Source organism: Uloborus diversus, chromosome 4, assembly GCF_026930045.1.
Source record: "Uloborus diversus isolate 005 chromosome 4, Udiv.v.3.1, whole genome shotgun sequence".
Lineage (NCBI taxonomy): Eukaryota > Metazoa > Arthropoda > Arachnida > Araneae > Uloboridae > Uloborus > Uloborus diversus.
This window is the reverse complement of record NC_072734.1, coordinates 33,228,602-33,251,928: the sequence shown is the minus strand read 5'-3', so window position 1 is coordinate 33,251,928 and position 23,327 is coordinate 33,228,602. Positions and strand designations below refer to the sequence as shown.

Sequence of the window (23,327 nt, the reverse complement as noted above, 5' to 3'; positions counted from 1 at the left end):
ATTTCTTAACTTAACGCCTTTTTGTGTGCGAGCAATGCTGTAGTTGGAACACAAATTAAGGGCACTCAAGGGTGGATCCAGAAACTTTTCAAGTAGAGGTTTTTCAATACCTACAATACTCCTTACTATGTTTCCTGAATTTCAGTGTTAAAGTTCCGAACGCAATCACTTATTATTTCAATTCAGAAAATTTTCAATGAATGGCCACGAACTCCTCTTCTTCTGACATCATCGAAAGACAAATAAAATTGGCTTCTAGGTGTCCTGGTTTATGGAGTTTTCTTTGATTAAAAAATGTAAGTTTGGATTATTTAACTAATTTAGGTTAAAAACAGATATTTGTTTGTTTACCTGTACTACATTAAAACCTGCTCATGTCTGTCTGTATCTATAACCCTATTTCCTCTGGAGTAGCAATGTCTACCAGGTCAATACTGGTGCCGTTTGCTACAAGACATTCGGGAGAAGCCTGTTCTGTCTCACCTCTTCAAACTTGAAGGCGATGAAGATAGGGTTCGGAAATCCAATCCCTAAGACATCCTCCCCTTGGATGTCCTCATGATGGTCCATGAGTACAAGCACCAAAATTATCAATTGTCACCCACCACAGGCGGCTTTGCGACACCGCAAGTAGTGAACGGGATTTGGCGTTCGAAGCGGCCATTGTTCGGAAATCCCAAGTTTTTAAAGCTTTGTTTAAAGCAATCTTCCTAAAATTTCATTTTTTAACAACAAAAAAAAATATGTAAAATGAAATAATAAACAGCAATGCATACGAGTGAAAATAATTAACACAAATTTTATAGTCACATCAGGAATTGCAAAGACAAATCCTATGCTCAAATAAGATATCTTCTCATGACGAAGTAGTAAACATGTAGTTTGGTTCTATTTAGTTCTTCTAAGTTTAAATTTTAACATTAATTTTACTGGTTACTCGTTCTTTGATGAATTTTAATTTATGAAAAGAGTGATACGATATTTACTTTAAAATTCGCTAATGCAAGAGCGCTGAGAAAGCTTAAACATTATCATCTTAGTAGGAAATATTGACTTTATAAGTGAAAATCAAGGTACTCAAATTTGTTTGTCTCCGCTACCTTTGATCTCCAAAAATGAAGGTCATTGACTCTGGTGCATTGAAAAGTTTATTAGAGATTACAGAAAAGCTTATCATTTTCTCACATGTTTATTCAATCTATAATTATATTCGAGTCCATGAAGTAAATTTTGCCAACGAAGTTTGATGTTTAATATGGATTATATTCAGAGATTGCGGGAGAAAAGAGCGTAAAGTGTTGCATCATAATATGTTCCTAAGTATATATGTAGTCATATTGTGTGCAGCATGTTTTAAGCTTCTTTAAAAATGATTTTTTAGTCATGTTTGGTTACATAATTAAAATTTGAGAGCAAATATTAACTTTATTTCATCATGCACAAAACTTTTCGGTGTATATAGGATGTTGTACACGACGATGCATTTGATACTTTGGGTCTAGTTAGTTCTTTCAAAGAATATACTTTTGTAGTTATTAGTACTATATGTTTACCTTACGTGTTTAATTTGTGAATGAAACAGCATTTTTCTTACTAAAAATGTACATGTATTTTACCTATTTAATTCTTTTCATATGTGTTTAAGGAGGACTAAGACATGTTACACGAAATAATCAACGTTTTGTAGCAGAAATATACAGATTACTGAATACATGTGTTTGGGGGTTTCTAGACCCCCCCCCCCTTTACCAAATGTCCCTACATCTGAAAACTCTCACTTTGAATTGAAAAGAGATACCTGAAAAACCCGAAACACGTGTATTCAATTATTTCTATATTTGTGCTACAAAACGTTGGTTATTTTCTGTTACTTCTCGGCACAAATGTATTTATTTGTTTCTTATTTCTTACTAGAGTCATGTTTTTAGAGAATTTGTGTGAATCGCAAAGCATTTTGAAAAAAGATAAAATTGCAAAGCATGTCATAAGCCATTTATTTGTTACATTTCATATCATACAGTAATCAAATTTTTCAGAGTACTTGTTTGCTAAATTATTCAATAATACATACAGATATGTTCTAAAATCCCACCAAATATGTTATCTAAATTGTAAGTCCTTTTTCAATGGCAAACAAAGTAACTCAGTTTTATTTACAATAAAGACAAAAATATATCTCTCAGTTAATTTATGAGCTATTTTTAATACATTTTTTTTTGCAAAATTTCAGTTTTCTCTGAATGAATTTACTTTGTAATATACCTCTAGATATAAAACTCATTAAGCGGAAAAAATATGTCATCGAAAAATTTCATGGTAGGGTGATTTAATAGTTTACGTCAATGAATGTATGTTAAAACTAAATCAAACGCAGATCAAATCTGCTATAAAAAAAACTAAGTGCAAATGTACCTGTAAACCATGCAACAAGAAAGGAACAATAAAATGCATACTAATACAAAGATATCCTTAGTATTACAAGACGTTATATATATACAACTTCACATGATCTTAGCAAAAATTAAATAAAACATTGGATATCTCCATATTATGTATATCACAGACGTTTCCATCAAAAGTTTCAAATGCTAAAACTCATACGAGTTTCACAGAGTTGGAAATGGAAGATCTTCTCAGCGAGGATGTTTTGAAGTCCTTACAACTCACACTATCCTTATGAAGTCTGGGTTCAGGCATTGAGAACCGGAGTTTTTCCCAGAACCTACGATCGCCCCAATGTACCAGAGAAGCAGATCTGAGGCAGATTCGCACATCTGGATCGAGTTCTTTGAGGCTGATTTTGTCCAAGAGAACAATTATCAGACGATGGCGCCGATTGCATTGATTCTCGTGGTGAGCCGCCTTCAGCTCGTAGGTACACCACTCGCTTTTCAAGTACTGCTCAGATACGACAGCAACTGTGCAACGACTGCATTCAATGGCTTCGGAGATCGCTTCAGCAACATATTCGGCCATCGGAAGATCTCTGTACCTCAGGCAAAGCCTGTGAGGATATGTGCCATCTTCAAGTTCTGGAGCAAGCATTTGGGACACGAAGGCTTCATCTTTCTTACAGTACGACAAGAAAGCATCGAACAACTTTTCGGTCTCTCCATGTGGATTGTTCCGCTGGAAGAGGCGAATACCATATCGACTGTAAATCCAGATTTTCATCTCACTGTTATAAATACAAAATATTATCAAACAGAATGCTATCAGAAGAAATATAGGAGCTATAATCATGACCGGTATGTAGCTACCAGAAAACTCAGCTTTGTAATACGTTAAGGCGCTATGATTGGAACAAGCTGAAGAGTTGAATTCCAAGACATATAGTCCAGCTGACTGGTTCTTGTAGCATCTGACATCTTCGCGATCCGTTACAAATGATCCAGAAACTACTAACCAGTCCTGAAAGTTTCCAAGATATTCACAAGAACAAGTCCAGCTGTTATGACTGAGCTTAACACCGGTCAAACGATGGTTAACGTTGAGATTCCACACTAGAAAATCAATTAGATTATTGTGGTCAAGATGCAAAACACGCAGAAATTTTAAATGACTGAAACTTGAGTTGTTAATGGTTGAAAGACGATTGTATGACAAGTACAGTTCTTGTAAACTAGTCAAGTTCGTGAATTCATGGCCTTGTATAACTGATATGTAATTATGTTCCAGATGCAGTTTCAACAAATTTTGCAGACCGTTGAATGTTCTGTTCCTAATGATATGAATATTGCTTCCGTTTAAGTGCAATATTCTCATATTTTTCCTCCCAATAAATGAATGACTTCCAACTTGGCTCATATCGTTACCATCTAAATACAGATCGGTGACATCCATAGGTATCCGGGCAGGCACACGAGAATATCGTCTAGAACTACAATCCACGATATTCGTATTCCATGTCTGGTCCGAGTAACAAGTACAGTTTTCTGGACACACCATTTCACAATCGCAAGCATCAAACTCGCAACAGTGGCAAAGAGCGAAACAGTGGCTTTTATACTTGCAGAGAAACTCATTAGATTTTGCTCTTGTAATTGGAATTAAAGCATGCTGCCTAGGAAAGGTCATATGACAAAGTACATTCTCTAAATCAACTATTCTAGGATATTGGCGCATATCATCCAAATTGTTGATACGTTGCAACCACTCCATCGTGCAATCACAGTGCAGGGGATTTTCTGATAAATAAAATGTCGGTAAGTTTTTGTTTATTGGAATGCTAATCAATCGCAATGCATTGATATCTAAATTTTGAATGTTGTTGTTTCTTAAATCCATCATCGTAAGATTTGTTTTGCTCATAAAGGTGAAAGGATTTATAATTTTTACGGAATTATTCCTGAGAGAAGCAGCTTCTAAAGCATTCGGAAACGTAGCGGCATTTATTTCTTTAATCCGATTAAAAGATGCATCCATATAACGTAGTTTCAGTACAGTTTCCAACTCGAAATAATTTCCTAAGCTGTCTATGCGATTGGAATGCATGTCAAGATGCACGAGTCCACTTGGGACTAATGCATAGTCGAACCATGTGATGTTGTTCCTTGAAACGTTTAAAACACGAAGATTTTGCAAATTCATAAACAAACCATTTATGTCAGACAATAAATTATCATTGAGTTCAATTTGCTCTAGTTCTATGGCGTCATCGAAAATACCGTGTTCTAGTGATTGTATTCTATTTTTTGATAAATCCAGAATACGAAGTGAATATTGATCTCGTAACGTTCCTCGGCTTAAATTTCCAACCAGATTGCTCTTCAGATCAAGAACAACAAGACTTTTCAGGTTTTCAAATGTATCATTAGTTATGTTTGATATTGAATTTAGTGATAAATCTAATTCTTGCAAATATTCCATTTTGTTTATAGCTACCGGGAAGGACGTAAGGCTATTGTTTTGAAGACTCAAGTAACGAAGACGCGTTAAATTCATAAGTGCATCGGAATGAATGAGTTCCATGTGATTATTCCGTAACACAAGATCTTGGAGACTTATCAGACCGTTGAAAGTATCGGCCTCGATGAGTCGAAGTTTATTATTGGTGAGATCAAGAATTTTCAGATTTGAAAGATGGGTAAAAGATTTTTCAGCTATGTACTCGATTTGGTTATCCTGTAAATGCAAAACTTGTAGACTCAGCAACGATTGGAATGGTGTCCCTTCTAGTCTCCGGATCCGATTGAAACTCAAGTTTAAAGTTGATAGACGGTTCGGATTTTTAAACGAATCCAACAGAAAATGAAGCTCCGATATTATGTTATGGGAAACATCAAGATGCGATAGCTGGGACAATGACCTAAAAAGGGCAGATGGGAAACCTGCTATAGAATTGTTGCTAAGCAGAATCTCGCGAATCTCTGTGGAGTGGTGAAAGAAGTGTGGATGGAATTCACTCAACTTGTTATTGGATAGGTCAATGAAGTGTAGTCTTTGTAATCCAATCAAGGCATAGGGCGACATTTGGGATATTTGATTACCACGGAAGGTCAGGTTTCTTAGGCGTCTCAATGATGACAAAATTTCATCTGTGAGGTACTTTATGCGGTTGTAAGATAAGTCTAAAATTTGCAATTCGGGTATGCACGGGAAAAGCTTCCTCTCCTCCAATCCCAGCTGTTTGACATCTTGCAGAGCATTGCGACTTAAATTCAAATATTTCAGATTGATAAGGCCACAGAACGGATATTCGGGAAGCATAACGATATTGTTTTCAGCCAGGTCGAGATATTCCAACTCGCGAACTTTCGTGAAAGTTCTATGTCCAATACTGAGGGGCGATCTACCCTCCAGTAGTTTACCGGTATGAACTGTGAAGTTCTTTAACACTGTTAGTCCGTTCAGCGCATCATCTGCTAATTCGGAAAAAGCACAACGCTCGAACCTCAACGACTGCAAGTGTTTGAGATGCGCTAAGGAACTATTTTTAAGGCGGCCTTCGACATACCGATCATCACAGATGATAGTTAGTCCTACTGTATGCGTAGACTGTATAAGGCTGAAATTGGTACTGTCTGTCTGTGTGCCTACTCCACTCACATGGCATGTTAGTAGGACTCCTGGTTCAACAGTGTGGAACTTCTTTGTTGTCCATTGACAGTCACTAGGAGCCATATAACTCATTGCGTTAGAAACCAGTCCAACAACACATATTAAGATGATGGTCTTCAGTTGGTCCTCCATTTTTTCAATGATATGTTTAGATTCAGTGACCTTCACAGAATGCAACTGAATCCTAAAATTGCTTGTTTACTTAATGAAAAATATGTATCTCTATATTTACATTCAAAGCTTGAAGTTGCGCACATTGGAGAAAATAAATACATATTCTGATTGATTTTTTAAAATTTTCTATGGTGAACATGGAATAATATTATTTCAATAAAATTTTCTTTAACAATAACTATATTACTGAAAAAAGGGACGTGTTTTAAAAACAGCTAAACACTTTCTCGCTATTTATTTATGTTGTTCTTTTTTTTTCTTATTGTTATTGTGTTTTTTTTCTTTGTAATACTCACACAAGACCTTTAGCTATGTCCTTGCAAAAACTCTCTAAATTGCTTTTGGCTACTCTACCTATTATTCCCAGCGGAACATGTCTAAAAGTTTTTCAAACAAGAAAGCAGTTACGAAAATGGCAAAACAACTTCAAATAAGATTTTATTCTTTGTCTTATTCGCTGTTATTTTCTCTCTGCTCTTCCTTTTCTAAATTAATCCCCAAGTTGAAGTATCTTCTCACAAAAGCCCTAAGAAGACAAATAGCGCTATCCAACCCAATAGGGCTCCTCGGGGATTTAACCAGTTGGATGCTTCTCCTCCCTGTATCCCGACATGGATCCTTCCGTGGACATCTGTCAACCGGACTAAGTGGACGTCACATTCCTCTCGAGGGGTGCGTTGCCATTTCTGGCTCATTTGCAGTTGCAGGTGATTCGGTAGATGCTTTTCCGCGTTTACCGTAAGCTTCCCATTAATTTCTAACAGCGGATGCTGTAAATCAATTGAGCAGAAGCTTTGATCTTCCTCTTCGACTTAGTCAGTTTGCTCAACTATGAAAAGGGTTTGTAATGGAGATGGATCGAATCTCTGCTAAAGCTCCTGATGCCGATTACGGAAAGAACAAGCGTATTTTCCCCTCATATGCCTGAAAAGAAAGAAAAACAGGAATTATAGTGACAGAAAATTAAAACTTTTGAAAAGACATTGGAAACAAATGAAGGATACACACATTTTCAAGAAACATTGAGCTTTATTTAAATTACTTGCATTTTATTTCAACGAAAGAACTACATTTTGTCGTCAAAATGGCATATTTTCAACGATTTTTAAAGGGACTGCGCCCTTAATATCACACTTTTTTTTTAAATTTTTGACTCTCCTCCCCCCTTGGTGAACATATAAGGATATTTTTCATAAACATATTGTGATAAAAAATCGTGTAGTGTCACACTCATTTCTTATTACCTCCTCTCTTCCCTTGTCACAAATGGTACTAATTTTACGACCCCCCCCCCCCTGAAAGCATGACATCATTCGTGGACGTTTTCAAAAATTCTGAAATAATAGTGTTAAGTTTTTAAAAAATATACCTTCAAACCTTTATTTCGATAGAAATAATTCAGAATGTTTCTAAGAACTGCATTTTGGATGCAGTATTCTTTTTAAAAAAAATCTAAAGTATCAAGCGGGTAAAGATTCCGAACTGTCACCACACTGATTGTGATTCATGTTTTAAAGGTAAATTTATATTTTGTATTCATCAATAATGGACGATTTATAAAAATTCCTTCAAAACTCAGCAGCAAATAATCAAAGAGATTCCATATTTATGAAAAATAGAGAACTACTTTGCTTAAATTATAGTTCAAATTTTGACTCTGCTTTATGCTGTCGTGGGCAGGTTAAAGGCAGTATCAGCATAAATAAGTTTTTGAGATATTTTAAGATATGTCGTTTGGATTTAATACTAACAATAGAAAATAGTTGTAACAATACGTTTGCTTCGAGCTCATTTTTCCAGCGGAAACTAAATGAGCAAACGTGTACAATAAAACTAACTTACAAAAAATGACGAAAATGTAAAAAAAAAAAAAAATGGAAAAGGAAAAACTTGCACTTACTGTCCTTTACCGGCCCACGGCAGTTATATTAACTGATTGAAAAATATGTTTGTAATTTTTAAAGTTTTTATTGAATTAATTAAATATTTTCAAAACGTTAAGTAGTTTTAATCACGTTGCAAAATGTAACTAAAGTATTTTTCAGAGAGAAAGAGAATCATCTTCACATTACTGAAAAATAAAATATTTTTGTTCTATAACTAGTAAAATGTACATATTTGTGATTACTTGTTTATACGTTATTATTACTATTAGCTTAAAATTTACTATGTAACTGCTATCTTGATTCTAACACGGATTTTAATGAAACGCTTTTCTCTACCGTTAAGGTATTTTTTTTTTTTGGGGGGGGGGGGGGCTGTATCTTTTGCTTGCATTCAATTTCAATTTTTTTAGAACTGTTGTCTAAAATATAATTGGACATTTAGAAGGAGTTATTATCGTCACTGTGGTAACACCACACATTATTACTTAGTTTCTTTTTCTACTGTTTCCAGATTAAAATCTTATCAAGTGGAATTTTTAGTGATGATCTGGAATTGTTGTCTTCACACTTGTGACGATTTTACGAAACTGATGTCCTTATTCTAATTGGGAGTTTTATGGAACGCTTTTTCTGTTCGAATAGGGATTTTTGATTATTTGTTCCAATTTTTTAAACGTTGAAATACTCTATTTAAAATTCGGATAGAGCCGTTTACAGCAGAAAGTTATTTAAATGGAAGAAAGCTTTAATAACTCGAAAAGCAAATTGAGATAAATCCAGTGAACAAATTAAAAGCGTTTAATATCCTGACCGAAATTTTAAAGCTTTCTGAAAATCAAAATGAGAAACGATTTTAACGTTAAAACGATACTAATCAATGATTTTTAATTAACCCATTTAAATTGGAATCATCAAATGATTAAATTTAAAAAGGGCAGAAAATATACTAGAAGAGAGTAACTTTACTTGAGATTGCAGATCTTTTCTAAAGTTTAAATGAAACAAGAGACCGAAAAAGACGACAAAAGTGGAAGTCTTGATGCCAAATCTACTGAAGTAATTAAAGTGTCTCTTATTACAAAAAGGCTATTTGTCCGTGGTTAAAATTCCACCAAAGCCTTTGACTTTTTGGAAAGTAGCCAAATGAGTAAACCCATTGTAGAATTTAGGAGAAAATGAAAAAAAGAAGAACCATTTAATCTTTTGAGTTCTCTTATTTAAAGCTAAACTTGCTGTTGTGATATTTTTAGCACTCCTTTTTAGTTTTCTTGCGAAAAATTGTAGAAAGAAATAAGTTTTCTTGTAATTCTATAGGAAACTATTTAATTTTGTTTATTTGAGGTAAAAGATATTAACTTAGAACTTATTTTGCTTCTGTAAACGGTATACGGTGTTCATTTTAGTTTTAGAAATAACTATTCTATTTTAAATCAAAACATGATAAATATTTCGTGTAAAATTTTTACAACATTAGAGTTTTACTTTATAGCATTGTTTTTTGAGCAAGAGGGGCTTTCTGATGTCTTTGTTGTAAGCTTATTCCTTTTCGTATGAAAAAGAAATAGCTTTTCAACAACATTTTCTTATTATTAATTTCCACAACGATGAAAGAAAAGGAAAGTAAAAGTTACGCAAAAAAAATAAATAAATAAATAAATAAATAAATAAATAAATAAAATGCGTAAATGTAAATTTTGTTCTTTTATTTTGTTAATAACTAGTTTAATTATTTCCTGGCAGAAAAAAACGTTTTCTGGAAAAACATGTTATTTGAGAATTTTGACAAAGAAATTAGCTAAAAACTTTTTGCAAATAAATAGACCTGGATGAAGTTTTGAATCCATGAAGCAACATTTTGCTGCAGCATCAAACTTTAATTAGTCGATATTGTATGGTATTTATAATTTGTGTACAGTTGTGAAACCAATAAAAACATACTGAAATGCTTTAATTCCTATGACGCAATTTAAAACCCAAGTATTCTGGTCAGAAACAAACTCATATTCTTTAACAAAAAAAATAAATAAATAAATAAAAACAATTGAAAAAACTTAAAAACCAAAATTAGGTTGCTCAATAATATTTCTAAAACCGATAACAACAAGAAAATATTAGAAAAAAAACTTTTAAAATATAGAAACAAAAAGGGAAGATAATTGTTTCTGACAAATCAAAAGCTTTCGCAATTAAGAATTGCAGCCAGTTGTTTACTCTATATTTTCACTTGCCTTTTGAAATTTTAATCCGTTTGAAATATTCCTATAAACACTATTTTATGTTTAAAATAATTCGTAGGAACCAACAAATATTTATTATGTGCAGCATTGATAATCGATTTTTTTTATTTCAGCTGCAATTTCTTTGGTGGCAACAGTCGTTTTGTTTTTGATCGTTTGTTATTAAAATTTAAATCGTTTGTCTTTTTTTTTCCATTCTAAGATAAATTAACATACGCAAAAACGACTGATAGAATATTTCTCATTAAAATTGTATTTAGTTTTCTTTTTGCTGGGGTTTTATTTTCCTTTTAAAATAATATTGTTTTTTTTTTTGTTTTTTTTTTGAAATTAGACGATATTTTTCATAACAGAAAAATAAAAGGAAAGCAAAGGACTAGCACGCCAACTACAAATGTAAACAATATGCGATTCGTGATTGCTGTAAAATTAAGAAATAATACTATTTCTTTATTTCAACAACAAATGTATATAAGATCAACACGATCTGAGGCAACTACTTGACTTTTAAATCTTATGCAATGGTAAAATTGTTATTCTTGATTATTGCCTCATTTTTATTTTTCGCAAACGCCTCGGAGCCACCGGAATTATCTCCCTCCAGCAGTTAAAATCACTCTTGCCAATCTAACAATCCTAATTACTTAACTAGCTGCAATTGCTTCAAGTATCAACTAAGAATCTGTTTTTTTTTTTATCACTTCTCAACATCTTCTCCATAGCAGGGCTCTGAAAGTACTGTATAATTGCCTTCCAAGATGCAAACCAGACTTCTCAGTAAAAGTTTAGCGCCGGTGATAAATAAGAGAATAAATAAAAAAAAAAGGAAAGATTTCCTCTCTTCTGGAGAGTGTTTTGGTGGAAGGCTCAGTAGGATTTTGCTGATGTCATTAATAAGAAAGGTTCAGATCTGCAAGCTGTGTAATTAGTGCAATACCAGGTTTTGCTTATAATCTCTGCTTCTCTCTTGGCTTCCTTGCAGAATAAAGAACAATTTTTCTCGCTAATTACACAAATTAGCGACGTGGAACGAGTTAAGCACACGTGTATGGGTCCAGAAAGGCATGAAATATTAGCAATTGGGTTAATTATTCAACGATGGTCCTAATATGAAGTAACTCAACCCCCCACCATTAGTGTTAATTCCTTTATAATCATCTAGACGTTCTTTTTCAAAACTAAAATTCCGGATCGGGTCTTTTTCGATTCGTTTTCCAATCAGGCTAGAGAAATTGTTGCATAAGAGTATTAACCTTTTAAATCTAACGCAACAAATATTTTTAATTCTTCTGCATTGATGATATTGTAAAGTGGAATTTTTACGTATATGTGTGTGTATAGAATATCAAAAACATCGCATTACACTTTTAGGAAATGTTTTAGACCCATTTCTTGGTTCAATTATATGTCAATCTTATGTTGCATATTTTGTCATGTATTCATTGTTTGTTTAAAGTCGAGTGAAAATTTTGATATGTTTTGTTTTCAAGGTCATGTCCTGCGTCTCTAACAATAGTATTTTAAATAAAAGGAGCAATTCAGTTATTACCAATTGGAAAATATGCCCATAGTAATAACTTGTGTTTTTTCATACGACTTAGTTAAAAAAAAAAAAAAAAACATTTAATAAACACAAATATTCCTTTTTGAGTCAAATTATATTTGCGCTTTGAAACAACTTGTTGAGATTAAAGAAAATAAGTAGAATGTGAACTTAAAATAAAAACGTACTTCAAAGGATAACACTTCGTAAAAAAATATATATTAAAAAAAAGAAAAAAAAACATGACTTTCAAAGCAGAAAATAGCTTTATGAAATTGTATACAAGTGTTTTGGGTTTATGAAGCATTATTTTATTTTTTTTAATGTAAAAAGAAGTAAGCTTATGAATGAACAAATAACTTCCTTCGCTTTTGCATTAAAATACTGTTGCCAGAAAATACATGTATTGTTTTGAGATTACGAGAAGGGGTTCCTTGTAGTCTAGAAGCACGTGCAAGTCAATTTTGTAATGATAATTTGCGTTCTAAACGTTGTTTCATATTTCATGAAAACTCTTGATGTTGTAAACCAACAGATGAGCAGTGAAACATTCAGGAGTGCTCGACCCCATTCTAAGGGTGATGTCTCACCACCCTAAAATGCTTTAGAGCACTCCAAGAACTAAAAGTACCCTACAAAATACCCCCCACCCTCTCCTCCCCCTAATATTTCAGCGATTAAGTTTGAACCATTAACCCTCGTGGGCATCCACGAAGAATGCATAGAGTAACAGACAAGGGTCCAGTAACAGACAGTCGTAAGTTTGGATTAAAAAAATAAGAATTTTAGGTGGATAAAACTGACGTTGCTGCGACCCATGAATACGGTGCAAACATCTAAGGGATTAAGAGTGAATTTTGTGAGCCTGTTGGTATTTACAAGGCAGTGGTGGAAGGTTAATGAACAATACCGGTGTTTCATGTTCATTTGAATTTAATAATGTTTTAGATCTAAAAATAAAAAACTTTGGCACATTTGTAAGAGAAAAGGGTAATTCTGTCCATTACTCATCCTTTCCTCATCCTATCTGTTGCTGGGTATGATCAGAATTTTCGGCGTCTGTTACTAGGGTTCGGACCTTTTTCTTCGAATGAGCAAATAAAAATAGATCAACTAATTCAGAGGATTCAGAAGCAGCCAAAATTTAGATGAGATGTAGTTGCATGAGGAAAATATAGTTTTAGAAGTCTAAATACATTAAAAGGCTCAGAAAATCGAGTATCCTGAGAGCGATGTCTTAAGTATGTTCATTACCGGTGCCGTTATAATATATAACTTTCCGAGAATGTTATTTATCATTAAAATATCCCACAAATCAGTTTTATTAGCATAATCGTCTATTTAAAAACAGTTTCCAACTGAAAGGGTTGTAGTAAAAATTATAGCTTTGTAGGAGAGTAATGTTTTCCTTACAGTACTCCGCTAGGAAATATATGTGGTATAAATATTACGCGGGTAGAAGCGTTGGACAATTTATCTAAAGAACTTCTTTCATTAATACCCACTCCATTAGGATTTACAGTCTACAGAAACGTTTTTCCCCCGAGTACTTTATCAATAAGAAGCACCCGGTGCACAATAATTAGGGCATTATATTACGCTTAATTATAGTGCTTAGCAAAAACAGACAATTTGAATAGATTCCCACAGTATCTAGATCATTTATCGCCAAATTCAAAAGCCAACCTTAGGAAAGATACCGTGATTTACGTCCGAAATCTTAACATCAAACACACCTCAGATCCTGTTGTCGACACTGGCGCGAAAAAAAAAAAAAAAAAACAAAACAAAACAAAACAAAAAGAATCCACTCCCAAATTGAGATATCTTTTCGACATAGTTTGTCAGGCGACAGGGTGTACGGACATAAAAGCGACTTCTTTTTCTGTTTTCATTTTCAGACTTTGTTTTTAGAAACTAATGAAGTCCTTTAAGGCCTATCAGTGTAAGCGAGACCAACAATTTTTGTCGTGATTAATCGTCTTTTGAGCGAGCTCAAAACAATGACCTTCGGGAATGAAAGCCATTTAGGAAGAAAATACTCTGAAATAAATCATAAATATGTACTCTGCGAGCACTAATCCCCTCCCGTTTCGTTATCTTTTGTTTGTTTTTTAGCACGCTCGCTCTGCTCTCCGTGTTGCTTATAAAGCGATTATTTCTTGAATACATACGCGTTAATGATTTAAACTTCACGTTTTTCCTAATACTTTTTGTTAGTAAACAAAACAGGAAATAATAACTAACTTCGGCGCATAATGTGTTGTTCAAACAACAGCCGGTAACTAGAGTTTCATTATGTTCATTTTTGAGACCATTTTGTAATTTCGAAGAAAGTGTAGAATAGTATTTTAGTTTCTTGCACTCACAGTGTCTGATCTGGGGGGAAGAAGCCGGAGTCTTGTACCGGGCAGCAACTTCTGAGGGGCTGTAAATTCATCCTATTTCTGTGGGTTTTATTTATTTTTTTAAAACTAGACAAAGTGATCCGACAATCCAGCAATGTTTCAGTTGAAATGGGTTGGGCCCTCCTATATTTTAACGAGTATTAAGCTCACAGTGATGGTTTTTGGGATTTAATGGGCTAAATTAAAAAATACTTTTTACGGTTTTTAAATTTTCCGCTTTTCGGAAAAAAACCTTTTCGTAGGGTTACATATTTATTGTGCATATCAGATTATCAAGATTATGTTCTACGTCAAAACATGTATTAATTGCTATTTTAACATCGCGATACGTCTTCACATTAGATGTTTTCTTCGAATAAAAACATACATATTATTACTTTTAATAAAAAGCAAAACTAAACATTAGAAATTTTCAATTTATCAAGTTTATTCTGACAACATAATTCAAAGCAAGCATAAAGAAAAAAAAATAAGAATTTTTCATGATCACCAGCAATGGGACCGCAATTTTAGTCATTAATTGCCGCATTTGACACATTGTCAGTTGCATATCTATTTTAAACATCAAATCAAGATTACGTTCAACGTCGAAAAAGATTCTAATCGCTATTTTAAATTCTCGATACGTCTTTTCACGAAATATATTTTCTTGGAATAAAAACATACATGTAATTACTTCGAATAAAAATCAATGTTAACATTTCAAATAACCAATTCATCAAGATTATTTGTCGATAAAATGTCTACTTTGAATATCCTGTGAAGATTATGTTCTTAATCAAAACAGATTCTAATCGGCATTTTAACATCGCGATACGTTGTTTCACCTGAAATATTTCCTTGAAACAAAAATGCATGTTTTATTACTTTGAATGAAAATCAAACACAACATAAGAAATTATCAATTCTTCAAGTTTATTCTAATAACATAATCCGAAGCAAGGCAAAACAAAGCGAAAAGAACTATTAATGCTTTTTTACAACCAGCCATTGGAGCGCAATTCCAGGTACTAATGCCTCTCCACTCCGCAGCCCCCGAGGTAAATGATGAGTTCTGTAGCCCGTGATTTAGCGATTCACGCGGGTGATGTTGTAAATCGCTTTTAGCGCTTTTCCGGACGGATACTAATGAGTCCAGCTTCATCTTCAGTTTCTAAAAAGCTGCACAGGTACTCACTTTCATAAATCTTGGTAACTTCGCGTTGCAAGTTGTATTAAAGTAGAAACTCAGCTTCGTCTTGCGTTAGATGTTTCCGTGCACTGTTGCAGATTGAGTTTATTCAAAGCTCACTCGTTCATCGGTTTTTTATAATGCGTAAAACTTCCTCATTTGTCAAAGGCTACAGTAGCGAAATCGCAGCATACCAAGGCAAACTAAATATATGTTAAACCTTAGTCATTTATTAAGCACTTCAGCAGATTGGATGTATTCATACTTAGTGGTTTAAGTAGTCACTGCTAATATCTGTACCTCAGAGCCATACTAACTGAAGTCCAAAAATTGCGATTTTTCGTTCATTTGTGCATGTAGAATCAGAAACCGATGCCATGTAAGCGTAATTCTTAAAAAAAAAAATGATTTTGTAATTATCTTTCCAGTCTAAAAAGAGCGCGCGTCCTTCCCTCAGCATGTATCAAACAAACGTTTTCCCTCTCGCCTGTAAATTAATGATTGAGTAACTTTCTTTTGTCTATCTCTGAGGTGTAGATATTCGCGATGCAGACTGCAGATTGGTTGGTTTATCGTTATATTAGTAAAGATTACTCGTTGATCAAACAATCAAACATTATTAACATTGAGATTTACTTCCTGAGTTCATGGCTATTAATAACTAGTTGGCATTCTACTAAAATCTACAGTAGTAAAGAAGCAAACTCGTTCATAAAAATGTAGTTATTGCCAATACTATAGCTGTTACTTAAATCAGGGAAATTGGATTAGACAGCTGGAACTTTTTTTGCGTTTGTCAACTGTTGTTGTAAAGCAAACTCATTTGGCTTTTAGAAGAGTCACAGCATGATTAATCCAGGTTCCAGGATTAGATTTTCTTTGTTCGTCATACGTAGCTGCAAAGCAAACTCATTGCGCTTTGTGGATATTCACAGCAAGATTGGGCCATGACTTAAAACGTCTGAGCATCTATCTTAATTATTGCTTGTAAAGCAAACTCATAGCGTTATTCTGTTAGAATTTGTACCGGATATGGAACTTCCACCTTTGTCAACCATCTCTTTGGAGCAATGACAACACGGGTATTTCAGGATTTGGAACTTCCTCGTGTGTCAACCATTGCTGCGAAGCAAACTTTCACTACCCATTTTGGATAAACATAGCACGGTTAGTTCAAAATATAAATATTTTATTCTGCGGAGGATAGCAATTTGGGATTTTTTTTTTCGCAGATGAGTTTAGAGCATACAAATTAATCAACGATTACACGAGTTCAATTTATTTGCAATGAATTATTTTACAAAACTACATTTTTTCAGTATGCAAGTAAACTTACTTCAGGTTTAAATTATTGCTTTATTTTTCCCCTTTTATACTATAAGCTCTTTTAACATGATAAATCTTCAGCAATCCTAAGCAGGCTTGAGTGGGATAAAGTGGGAAAAAAAATCCATAAAATTATTCATGCCAATATTTGGCTATTTTATTCCTATAAAGAAAAACCCTAAAGCCCAATATTGATCAAAAACATAATCCCTCAAAAGTTTTTATTTCTCACCAATCTTTCCTAAGTCTCTTTAGATTGTTTCGTTTTAAGGAGGGATTTGCTGGAAATTACATAGCATTTTCGAAAACAAATCCTTCGCGACACCCCCTCCCCCTTTCGCCAAAGCATCTCCTGGAATACCTCCATCGGATCCTTCTCTTTTCCAATATCACCCCACAGAATCTCTGCCTATAAAGAACAAACTGCATGCCATTACGCTAAATACGGAACACTCTGTGCTTATCTGGAGGAATTTCAGCGAAAAGGGCGGTGTGTGATAGGGTCCGCAAGATCCCCGAGGGGTACCCCCGCGTGACTCACGATTATCTCTCACGTGAATAGGCCCGCTCACGATCAATTTATTTTGCCCTTTTGTGGCACTGCCTATCTTCTAGCCTCCCTTCACGTGTAATACTTAATGCTTGGCTCTTCTTGATTTCTTTTCCATCCACGGAGGCGAGATTTTATCGCCATTTTTGGCGACGCCTTTAAGAAACTTTTTCTTTTCATGCAAAAAAGTTCGACGATCCGCAGATTGAAGATATCTTCGGCACACGTTTTTGGCCTTCAGAGAACTTCGGTTTATTTTATCTGAAATATGGATCGGAGGATTCCTGCTTTTTCCTCTCATGTTATGAGGATAATATTTATTTCAAGCATTATTCTATAGGGATGGTTCTTTAAAACAGAAAAAACCAATAGGAAGAGTGCAAAACCCTAACATTCTTTCAAATTAAATGATGTGGCACGAGTAATTATCTCAAGAAGATTTTTACCACATTTTATCGTTAATTTCACGTATGCCCCCCTCCCCTTTTTACTCAAATTATTTAAAAAAACTATACTTGACTGTACTATTACTTTTCAGCACAAAATTGTTTCTATTTCATGTAACACAATAAAATAGTTGAAGTTCATCCTTATATAAACAAAAATAACGTTATTTTACTAAAATGGTCAAATGGTATTTGGCATTTAATCAATTGAAAGAAAACGATTACAAAAATAAAAAATGTTTATGAATATATTACATCCTTCATGTACAATAGTAATAAACATCAAATTATTTCTAACTTTTGAAAGTTTGTTCTCCTGATTCCTCATTAAATAAAATTATATTTCGCTATTATGGAAGATGTCCGCAGCACCTAGCATATTCTCATATTCTCTTTTCTATTTTGGCGATTTTATTATATAGACTGTACATTGTGGGCTTGAGATAAATAGCGAGGGGAAAAGCAACTCAAGATTTTTCAAAACACATTTATATCCCGAATATAACAGAAAAGAGTAGTGCCTGTTGACTGGTTTGATTATAAAAAATATTTTTTAATATCGCTGCTGATCAATACTAACAAGAAAATAATTCAGTTTTTTTTTTTTTTTTTTCAAAGTTCTCTTTAAACAATGCATAAAGTAAATATAGCATTTCAATTTCATTTCTTTAACGAATTTTAAATATAGACTGGAAATTTTATTATTACAAATATTTTTAAAGTATAAATTTTTCAATACTTACGAAATGATCTAATCACAAATTTAGATTCTTCAGTTTAAAAACAATGCTTTCCCACTTCATCAACCTATTTCTATTAATTTCAAATTTACGTTATTTAGTAAGGAAACTATTCTTTCTCACTTTTTTTAATTTTGGAGGTATCTTTCTAGCAAGGGTTACTTCGTAAATATTTTAGTGCTAGATTGGCAGCGAGAAATAGTCGATTTCTAAACGGAGTCACAGCCAGGGAATTGTCTCTCGGTTTTAGACCCTTTTCATAGCCTTGGTGACAATGCTTAGGGTAAAATATGAAAACAAATGCAAAATATATTAAAAAAAAGAACAAAAAATTAATTTGAATTTCGACATCTTGAAATCAAATTATGTTTTTCGCAATCACGAGTGTGTTTGTGTGTACGGATTATGTGTATGTGTGTTTGTGTCTGTGTCTGTGTGCTGACATAAGTGTGTGGGTAGTTGTGTGTATGAATGTGTGTGTGGGGGGGGGTATGTGCACGTGTGTGTAGGCATTTGTGTTTGTGTCTGTGTGCAAGCATGAATGTGTGGGTAGTTGTGTGTGTATGTGTGTTTGTGTGTGCGTGCGTGTGTGTATGTGTGTTTGTGTGTGCGTGCGTGTGTGTAGTTGTGTATGGTATGCGCGTGTGTGTAGGACATGGATGCAACCTGGAGACGGCTTTCGCTATAGGAGCAGCATCGTGAGGAGCCCGTCGACGGTGATGGTGCGGAGGGTGGCGGTGGGAAAAATCAAAGGATCTCAAAAACAGTCAAATGAGAACAATAAGCAATCTTGATTGCTCAAAAAAACACATATTTTACTTGAATGGAAAATGTTTCACAGAAAAACATTGCCGGAACAGCGTTCCAGCACCAATTCAATCCTGCTGTTTAGGCACTGCTTTAGAAAATTAATTCCACTAAAAACGCCTAAACAAAACTATCCGAAAAACATGTTTAATCAACTTAAAGTACACATTCAGCTCATCTACCCCATTAATTCATCTGCCCTTAAAGAACAAGCCAAATGTACACTTGACAGTTGACGCTGTTCTCTCAGTTTGTGCCGAGTCTGCGTTTCGAAAAAAAAATTTCCTTTCAAGATCCAGAAAAGGCTGTTTTAATTATTTAACTGCAGTTTCCACATCGCTTTTTCTTGTTTTAAAAACGTGCCTCAAAACAATAGGACTCCACAGATCAAGACGAATGGGCAAAGTTTAAACGGAGGAAATACAACTTAGAGTTCTGTGGTTTTCTTGCTAAATCTTTTTCTCCCCCTTCTTCTTTTACAAGAGTTGAGGATGAAAAATGCCATGTGAAATATTGAACATGGAACTAGCTTTTGCACTTGAGTTAATGGTCTGTCTTTGGGATAGGAAGAAATCTTAAACTCACATTTGTCTTTTTTGATCCCGTAAGGTTCAAACATGCAATGTAGTTCTTGTTCCAACCTGCAGTGGATTAATTTTTCTCAAAAGATTAGGTGTAGATTAGTAATGCGTACTTAAAAAAATATTAATTATGTAGAATAACCACGTGCATTGCGTTTACAAGCTAATAAAGTTTTATACTCATCAGTTTTTTCTAACAATGATAACAAAATCCGCTCTTCTCGCCCTTACAACTGATGGGAGTTAAGTCGAAATTTGATGTTTTTAACTGTGTTTTATTAATTCTTCCTGAAGAAAAAAGTAATATTTATCGAAAATAGCCATTTGTATTGCATTTACCTATTCAAGTTCTATACTCAGCAACATCTCTTAACAAAAAAAAAAAAAAAAAACCACAAAAATCAGGTTTTCTAGCACTTGTAACTAACGGCTATTAGGCCAATGAAAGTAATATTTTTTTCTCTGAAGATAAGCTGTTAAATTAATAATGCGCACAAAAAGAAAAATTAATAATTAGTTTTAAAGTTCTTTCATTATGTTTTGAGACTATTCAAATTTATATTTTGTAACTTACTAATGACAGTGGTCGAATCAGTTTTTCTTGTATGTGTAACTGACATGAAATATGACTAAGTAAATATCATTTATTTTTCAATGATAAGTTGTAGATGTGCAATACCTTTAGAACTATTTTTAAGTTAAAAGTAATTCGTCAGTTTATCCTCCAGTAGCCCCCCCCCCCCCCCCACCATAAGTCAAATCAGTGCCAGTCTTTTTCATCCTTTTTTAGATCCTTAGTTAATTACAATACCAGTAAAGAGCATAAATATGAAATACATAAGTTAAATTTGAATTATTTAATTATACCGGAGGTTAAAACATAATTATGTAATGGAAATCTTAACAGTTCAACGTATGATTACCAAAATTATAAACACTTTTTTAAGTAGTATATCTTACTAAAATTTGCTACTTTATTAATTAACCTCATGACTTTTAAAACATAATTTAAAAATTTTTCAATAGAAAATGTAATGAAAGTGGATTTTCAAAGATAAGAGTATTTGGAAACACACATAAAGACCAAATGGAATTAACCAACCCAATAGGAACCATCAAAAATGTTATTACAACGCTAATTTAATATCGATGAAGAAGAAAGAGGAAAATATGTCAAATATTATTGTAAAATATCCAGTTCCAGTTTTTTTCTTCTTTTAATCAACTAACAAATCTTTGTCTCCAAGATTTTTCTTTTAATGGATTAAGAGCTGTGTAGCTTGCAAAATGAAGAGCCAGTTCAGAAAATCTATTTCTGCCATTTAGACAATTGAATAGGTTTTAAATATTTGTACAACATTGATGCACATTCAAATGGCACGATAAGTAAATTTCGCTACTTATAATGTTGCCCGTAGAAAAAGAGATATAAACATATGATTTTAATATTAATGACATACAATTTTTGCGCAGACTAGTCTTGGTCCATTACTTACTTACTACTTATTTCAGTAAACCATATTTAGCAGGCTAAATAAATTTACGTGTTAAAAAAAAAAGTTTTAATCCTATCAGCAAATGCATAAATTTTTATAAATTTATTGCTGAAAAGAATCAGTTTCAGAACTCGTGGTTCCAAGAATATTTTTATGTTGATGTATTTCTTCTTTGAAGTATAAGTTCTTTTGTAAGCGCTTGCATGCAAGACATTTGCAAAAAACGTGACTTTCATGCAAAGAAGATCTGTTTTCAATCCTTTTATGCTGCACGTTTCGTAAAAAAAAAAGAAAGAAAGAAGTATTGCGGAAAACAGAGTAGTAATATGACTACTCATGGGTTTACATTGATAAAAATGAATTCTATGTAACTCGGTCTTTTGTAACGTAATATGCAATTAATTGCTTTTCACAATGGTCAGATACTTGAAAAATGATATCATATTTAATGGGATTAACGTTTTGATTTTGTTATTGACGCTCGAATGTATAAGTTTACTGGATAGATTTCTGTAATTTAGAAAAGTAAGAAATATATCTTTCATTAGTGACAACAGTGGCACACTTTTACGTAGGATTACTTTTAACTGATATGCTCTCAAATGCTGCAATTTGCGTGAAACAATTAAGGCGTTATATTTACTAGTTAGTAAATATAACGGGCAGTGGCACACTTTTAACAGTGGTACACTTTTACGTAGGATTACTTTTAACTGATATGCTCTCAAATGCTACAATTTGCGTGAAACAATTAAGGCGTTATATTTACTAGTTAGTTTTTGCAGTCTAAATTAATAGCTTGTAGTTTGACAGTTTTTTTTATACTAAGATATTTTCATGATGTGTCTCTTTTGATTATATCGTATATATGACATCCCGTAGCACTTACATGTAAACTAACTTCGTGCGAGGTTTGTGGCAAAAAGAGCCTGAAAGTACTATTATAGATCTATAATTATTTCACTTCTTCACATTTTAGAGTTGTTCCATTATTACTGGCGGTGAGTGATATTTTTCTTAAATATATAATAGTTTAAAATTGAGGTTAATATACCACGATTTATTTTAGTATTTGAGATTGTTTCAATATATCTCGCCTTTTCGAGTCTGTTATATGTAATAATAATCACATATTATTCAATACAAATAGTAAATTTTCCAAAAAAATATTTTCAATTGGCTCAAGTGTAGATTTTTATTGCTCGATTATTCCTGTTTTTACGTTCTTTCTGTGGCCTTACTTACAAAGTAATTTTTACAAAATTAACATTACACCTTAATACTTACAAAATAGTATTAAATAAAGAACGATTTGATTTTTCTTTCAATTTAATTTTAACAATGGCAAAAAGGGCACTGTTCTTCCCTCATACATTTTTTTAAAAAATACATCTAACCTTTCTGGTTTTGCTTTTACAAACAAAAGTAAAATAGCAGTGATTAATTACTTTTTGTTTTATTGATGTTGCACTATTCTCCTCCTGTATCTTTTTAAAAGAGCTATCAACATTGGTGCAAGAAAATTGAATACAAATTATCCAATAATTATTTTTCAGCTTTGAAACTGACGCAATTAAAGTTCAAATAGCCAGTAAATTTTTTCAGTTTTCCTCTACTATTTTTTTTTTTTAATTTATAAGGCATTTTAGCGGTCTTAAAACGCATACTAATTTTCCATCGTCACAGATCACCCCACATGTTACAGGAATAAAAAGATACACATTTAGATAATTATTTTAAAAAATTTGGAGTTGACGTAATTACTTCAACTAATCGATAACTTAATTCATCTTTTCATCTACAAAGACTCTTTTTCTCTCTAAGATATCTTAAGAATCTTGATCGCATTCTAATTTTCCATCGTCACAAATTATCCCACATGTTACAGGAATAAGAAGTTAC

At 33.2% G+C, this 23,327-nt stretch overlaps 1 protein-coding gene across 1 annotated transcript; it reads right to left on the bottom strand.

Moving 5' to 3' along the window:
• Nucleotides 1-1,983: 1,983 nt before the first annotated feature.
• On the bottom strand, nt 1,984-6,192 carry LOC129221655 (toll-like receptor Tollo). Its single transcript, XM_054856183.1, has one exon. The coding sequence runs from the start codon at nt 6,190-6,192 to the stop codon at nt 2,596-2,598; it is 3,597 nt and encodes a 1,198-aa protein (XP_054712158.1). The 3' UTR covers nt 1,984-2,595.
• Between the last annotated feature and the right edge of the window lie 17,135 nt (nt 6,193-23,327).

Bases quoted from the DNA above. Each gene is read 5' to 3' on its own strand.
- LOC129221655 (XM_054856183.1), bottom strand. From the start codon at position 6,192: ATGGAGGACCAACTGAAGACCATCATCTTAATATGTGTTGTTGGACTG.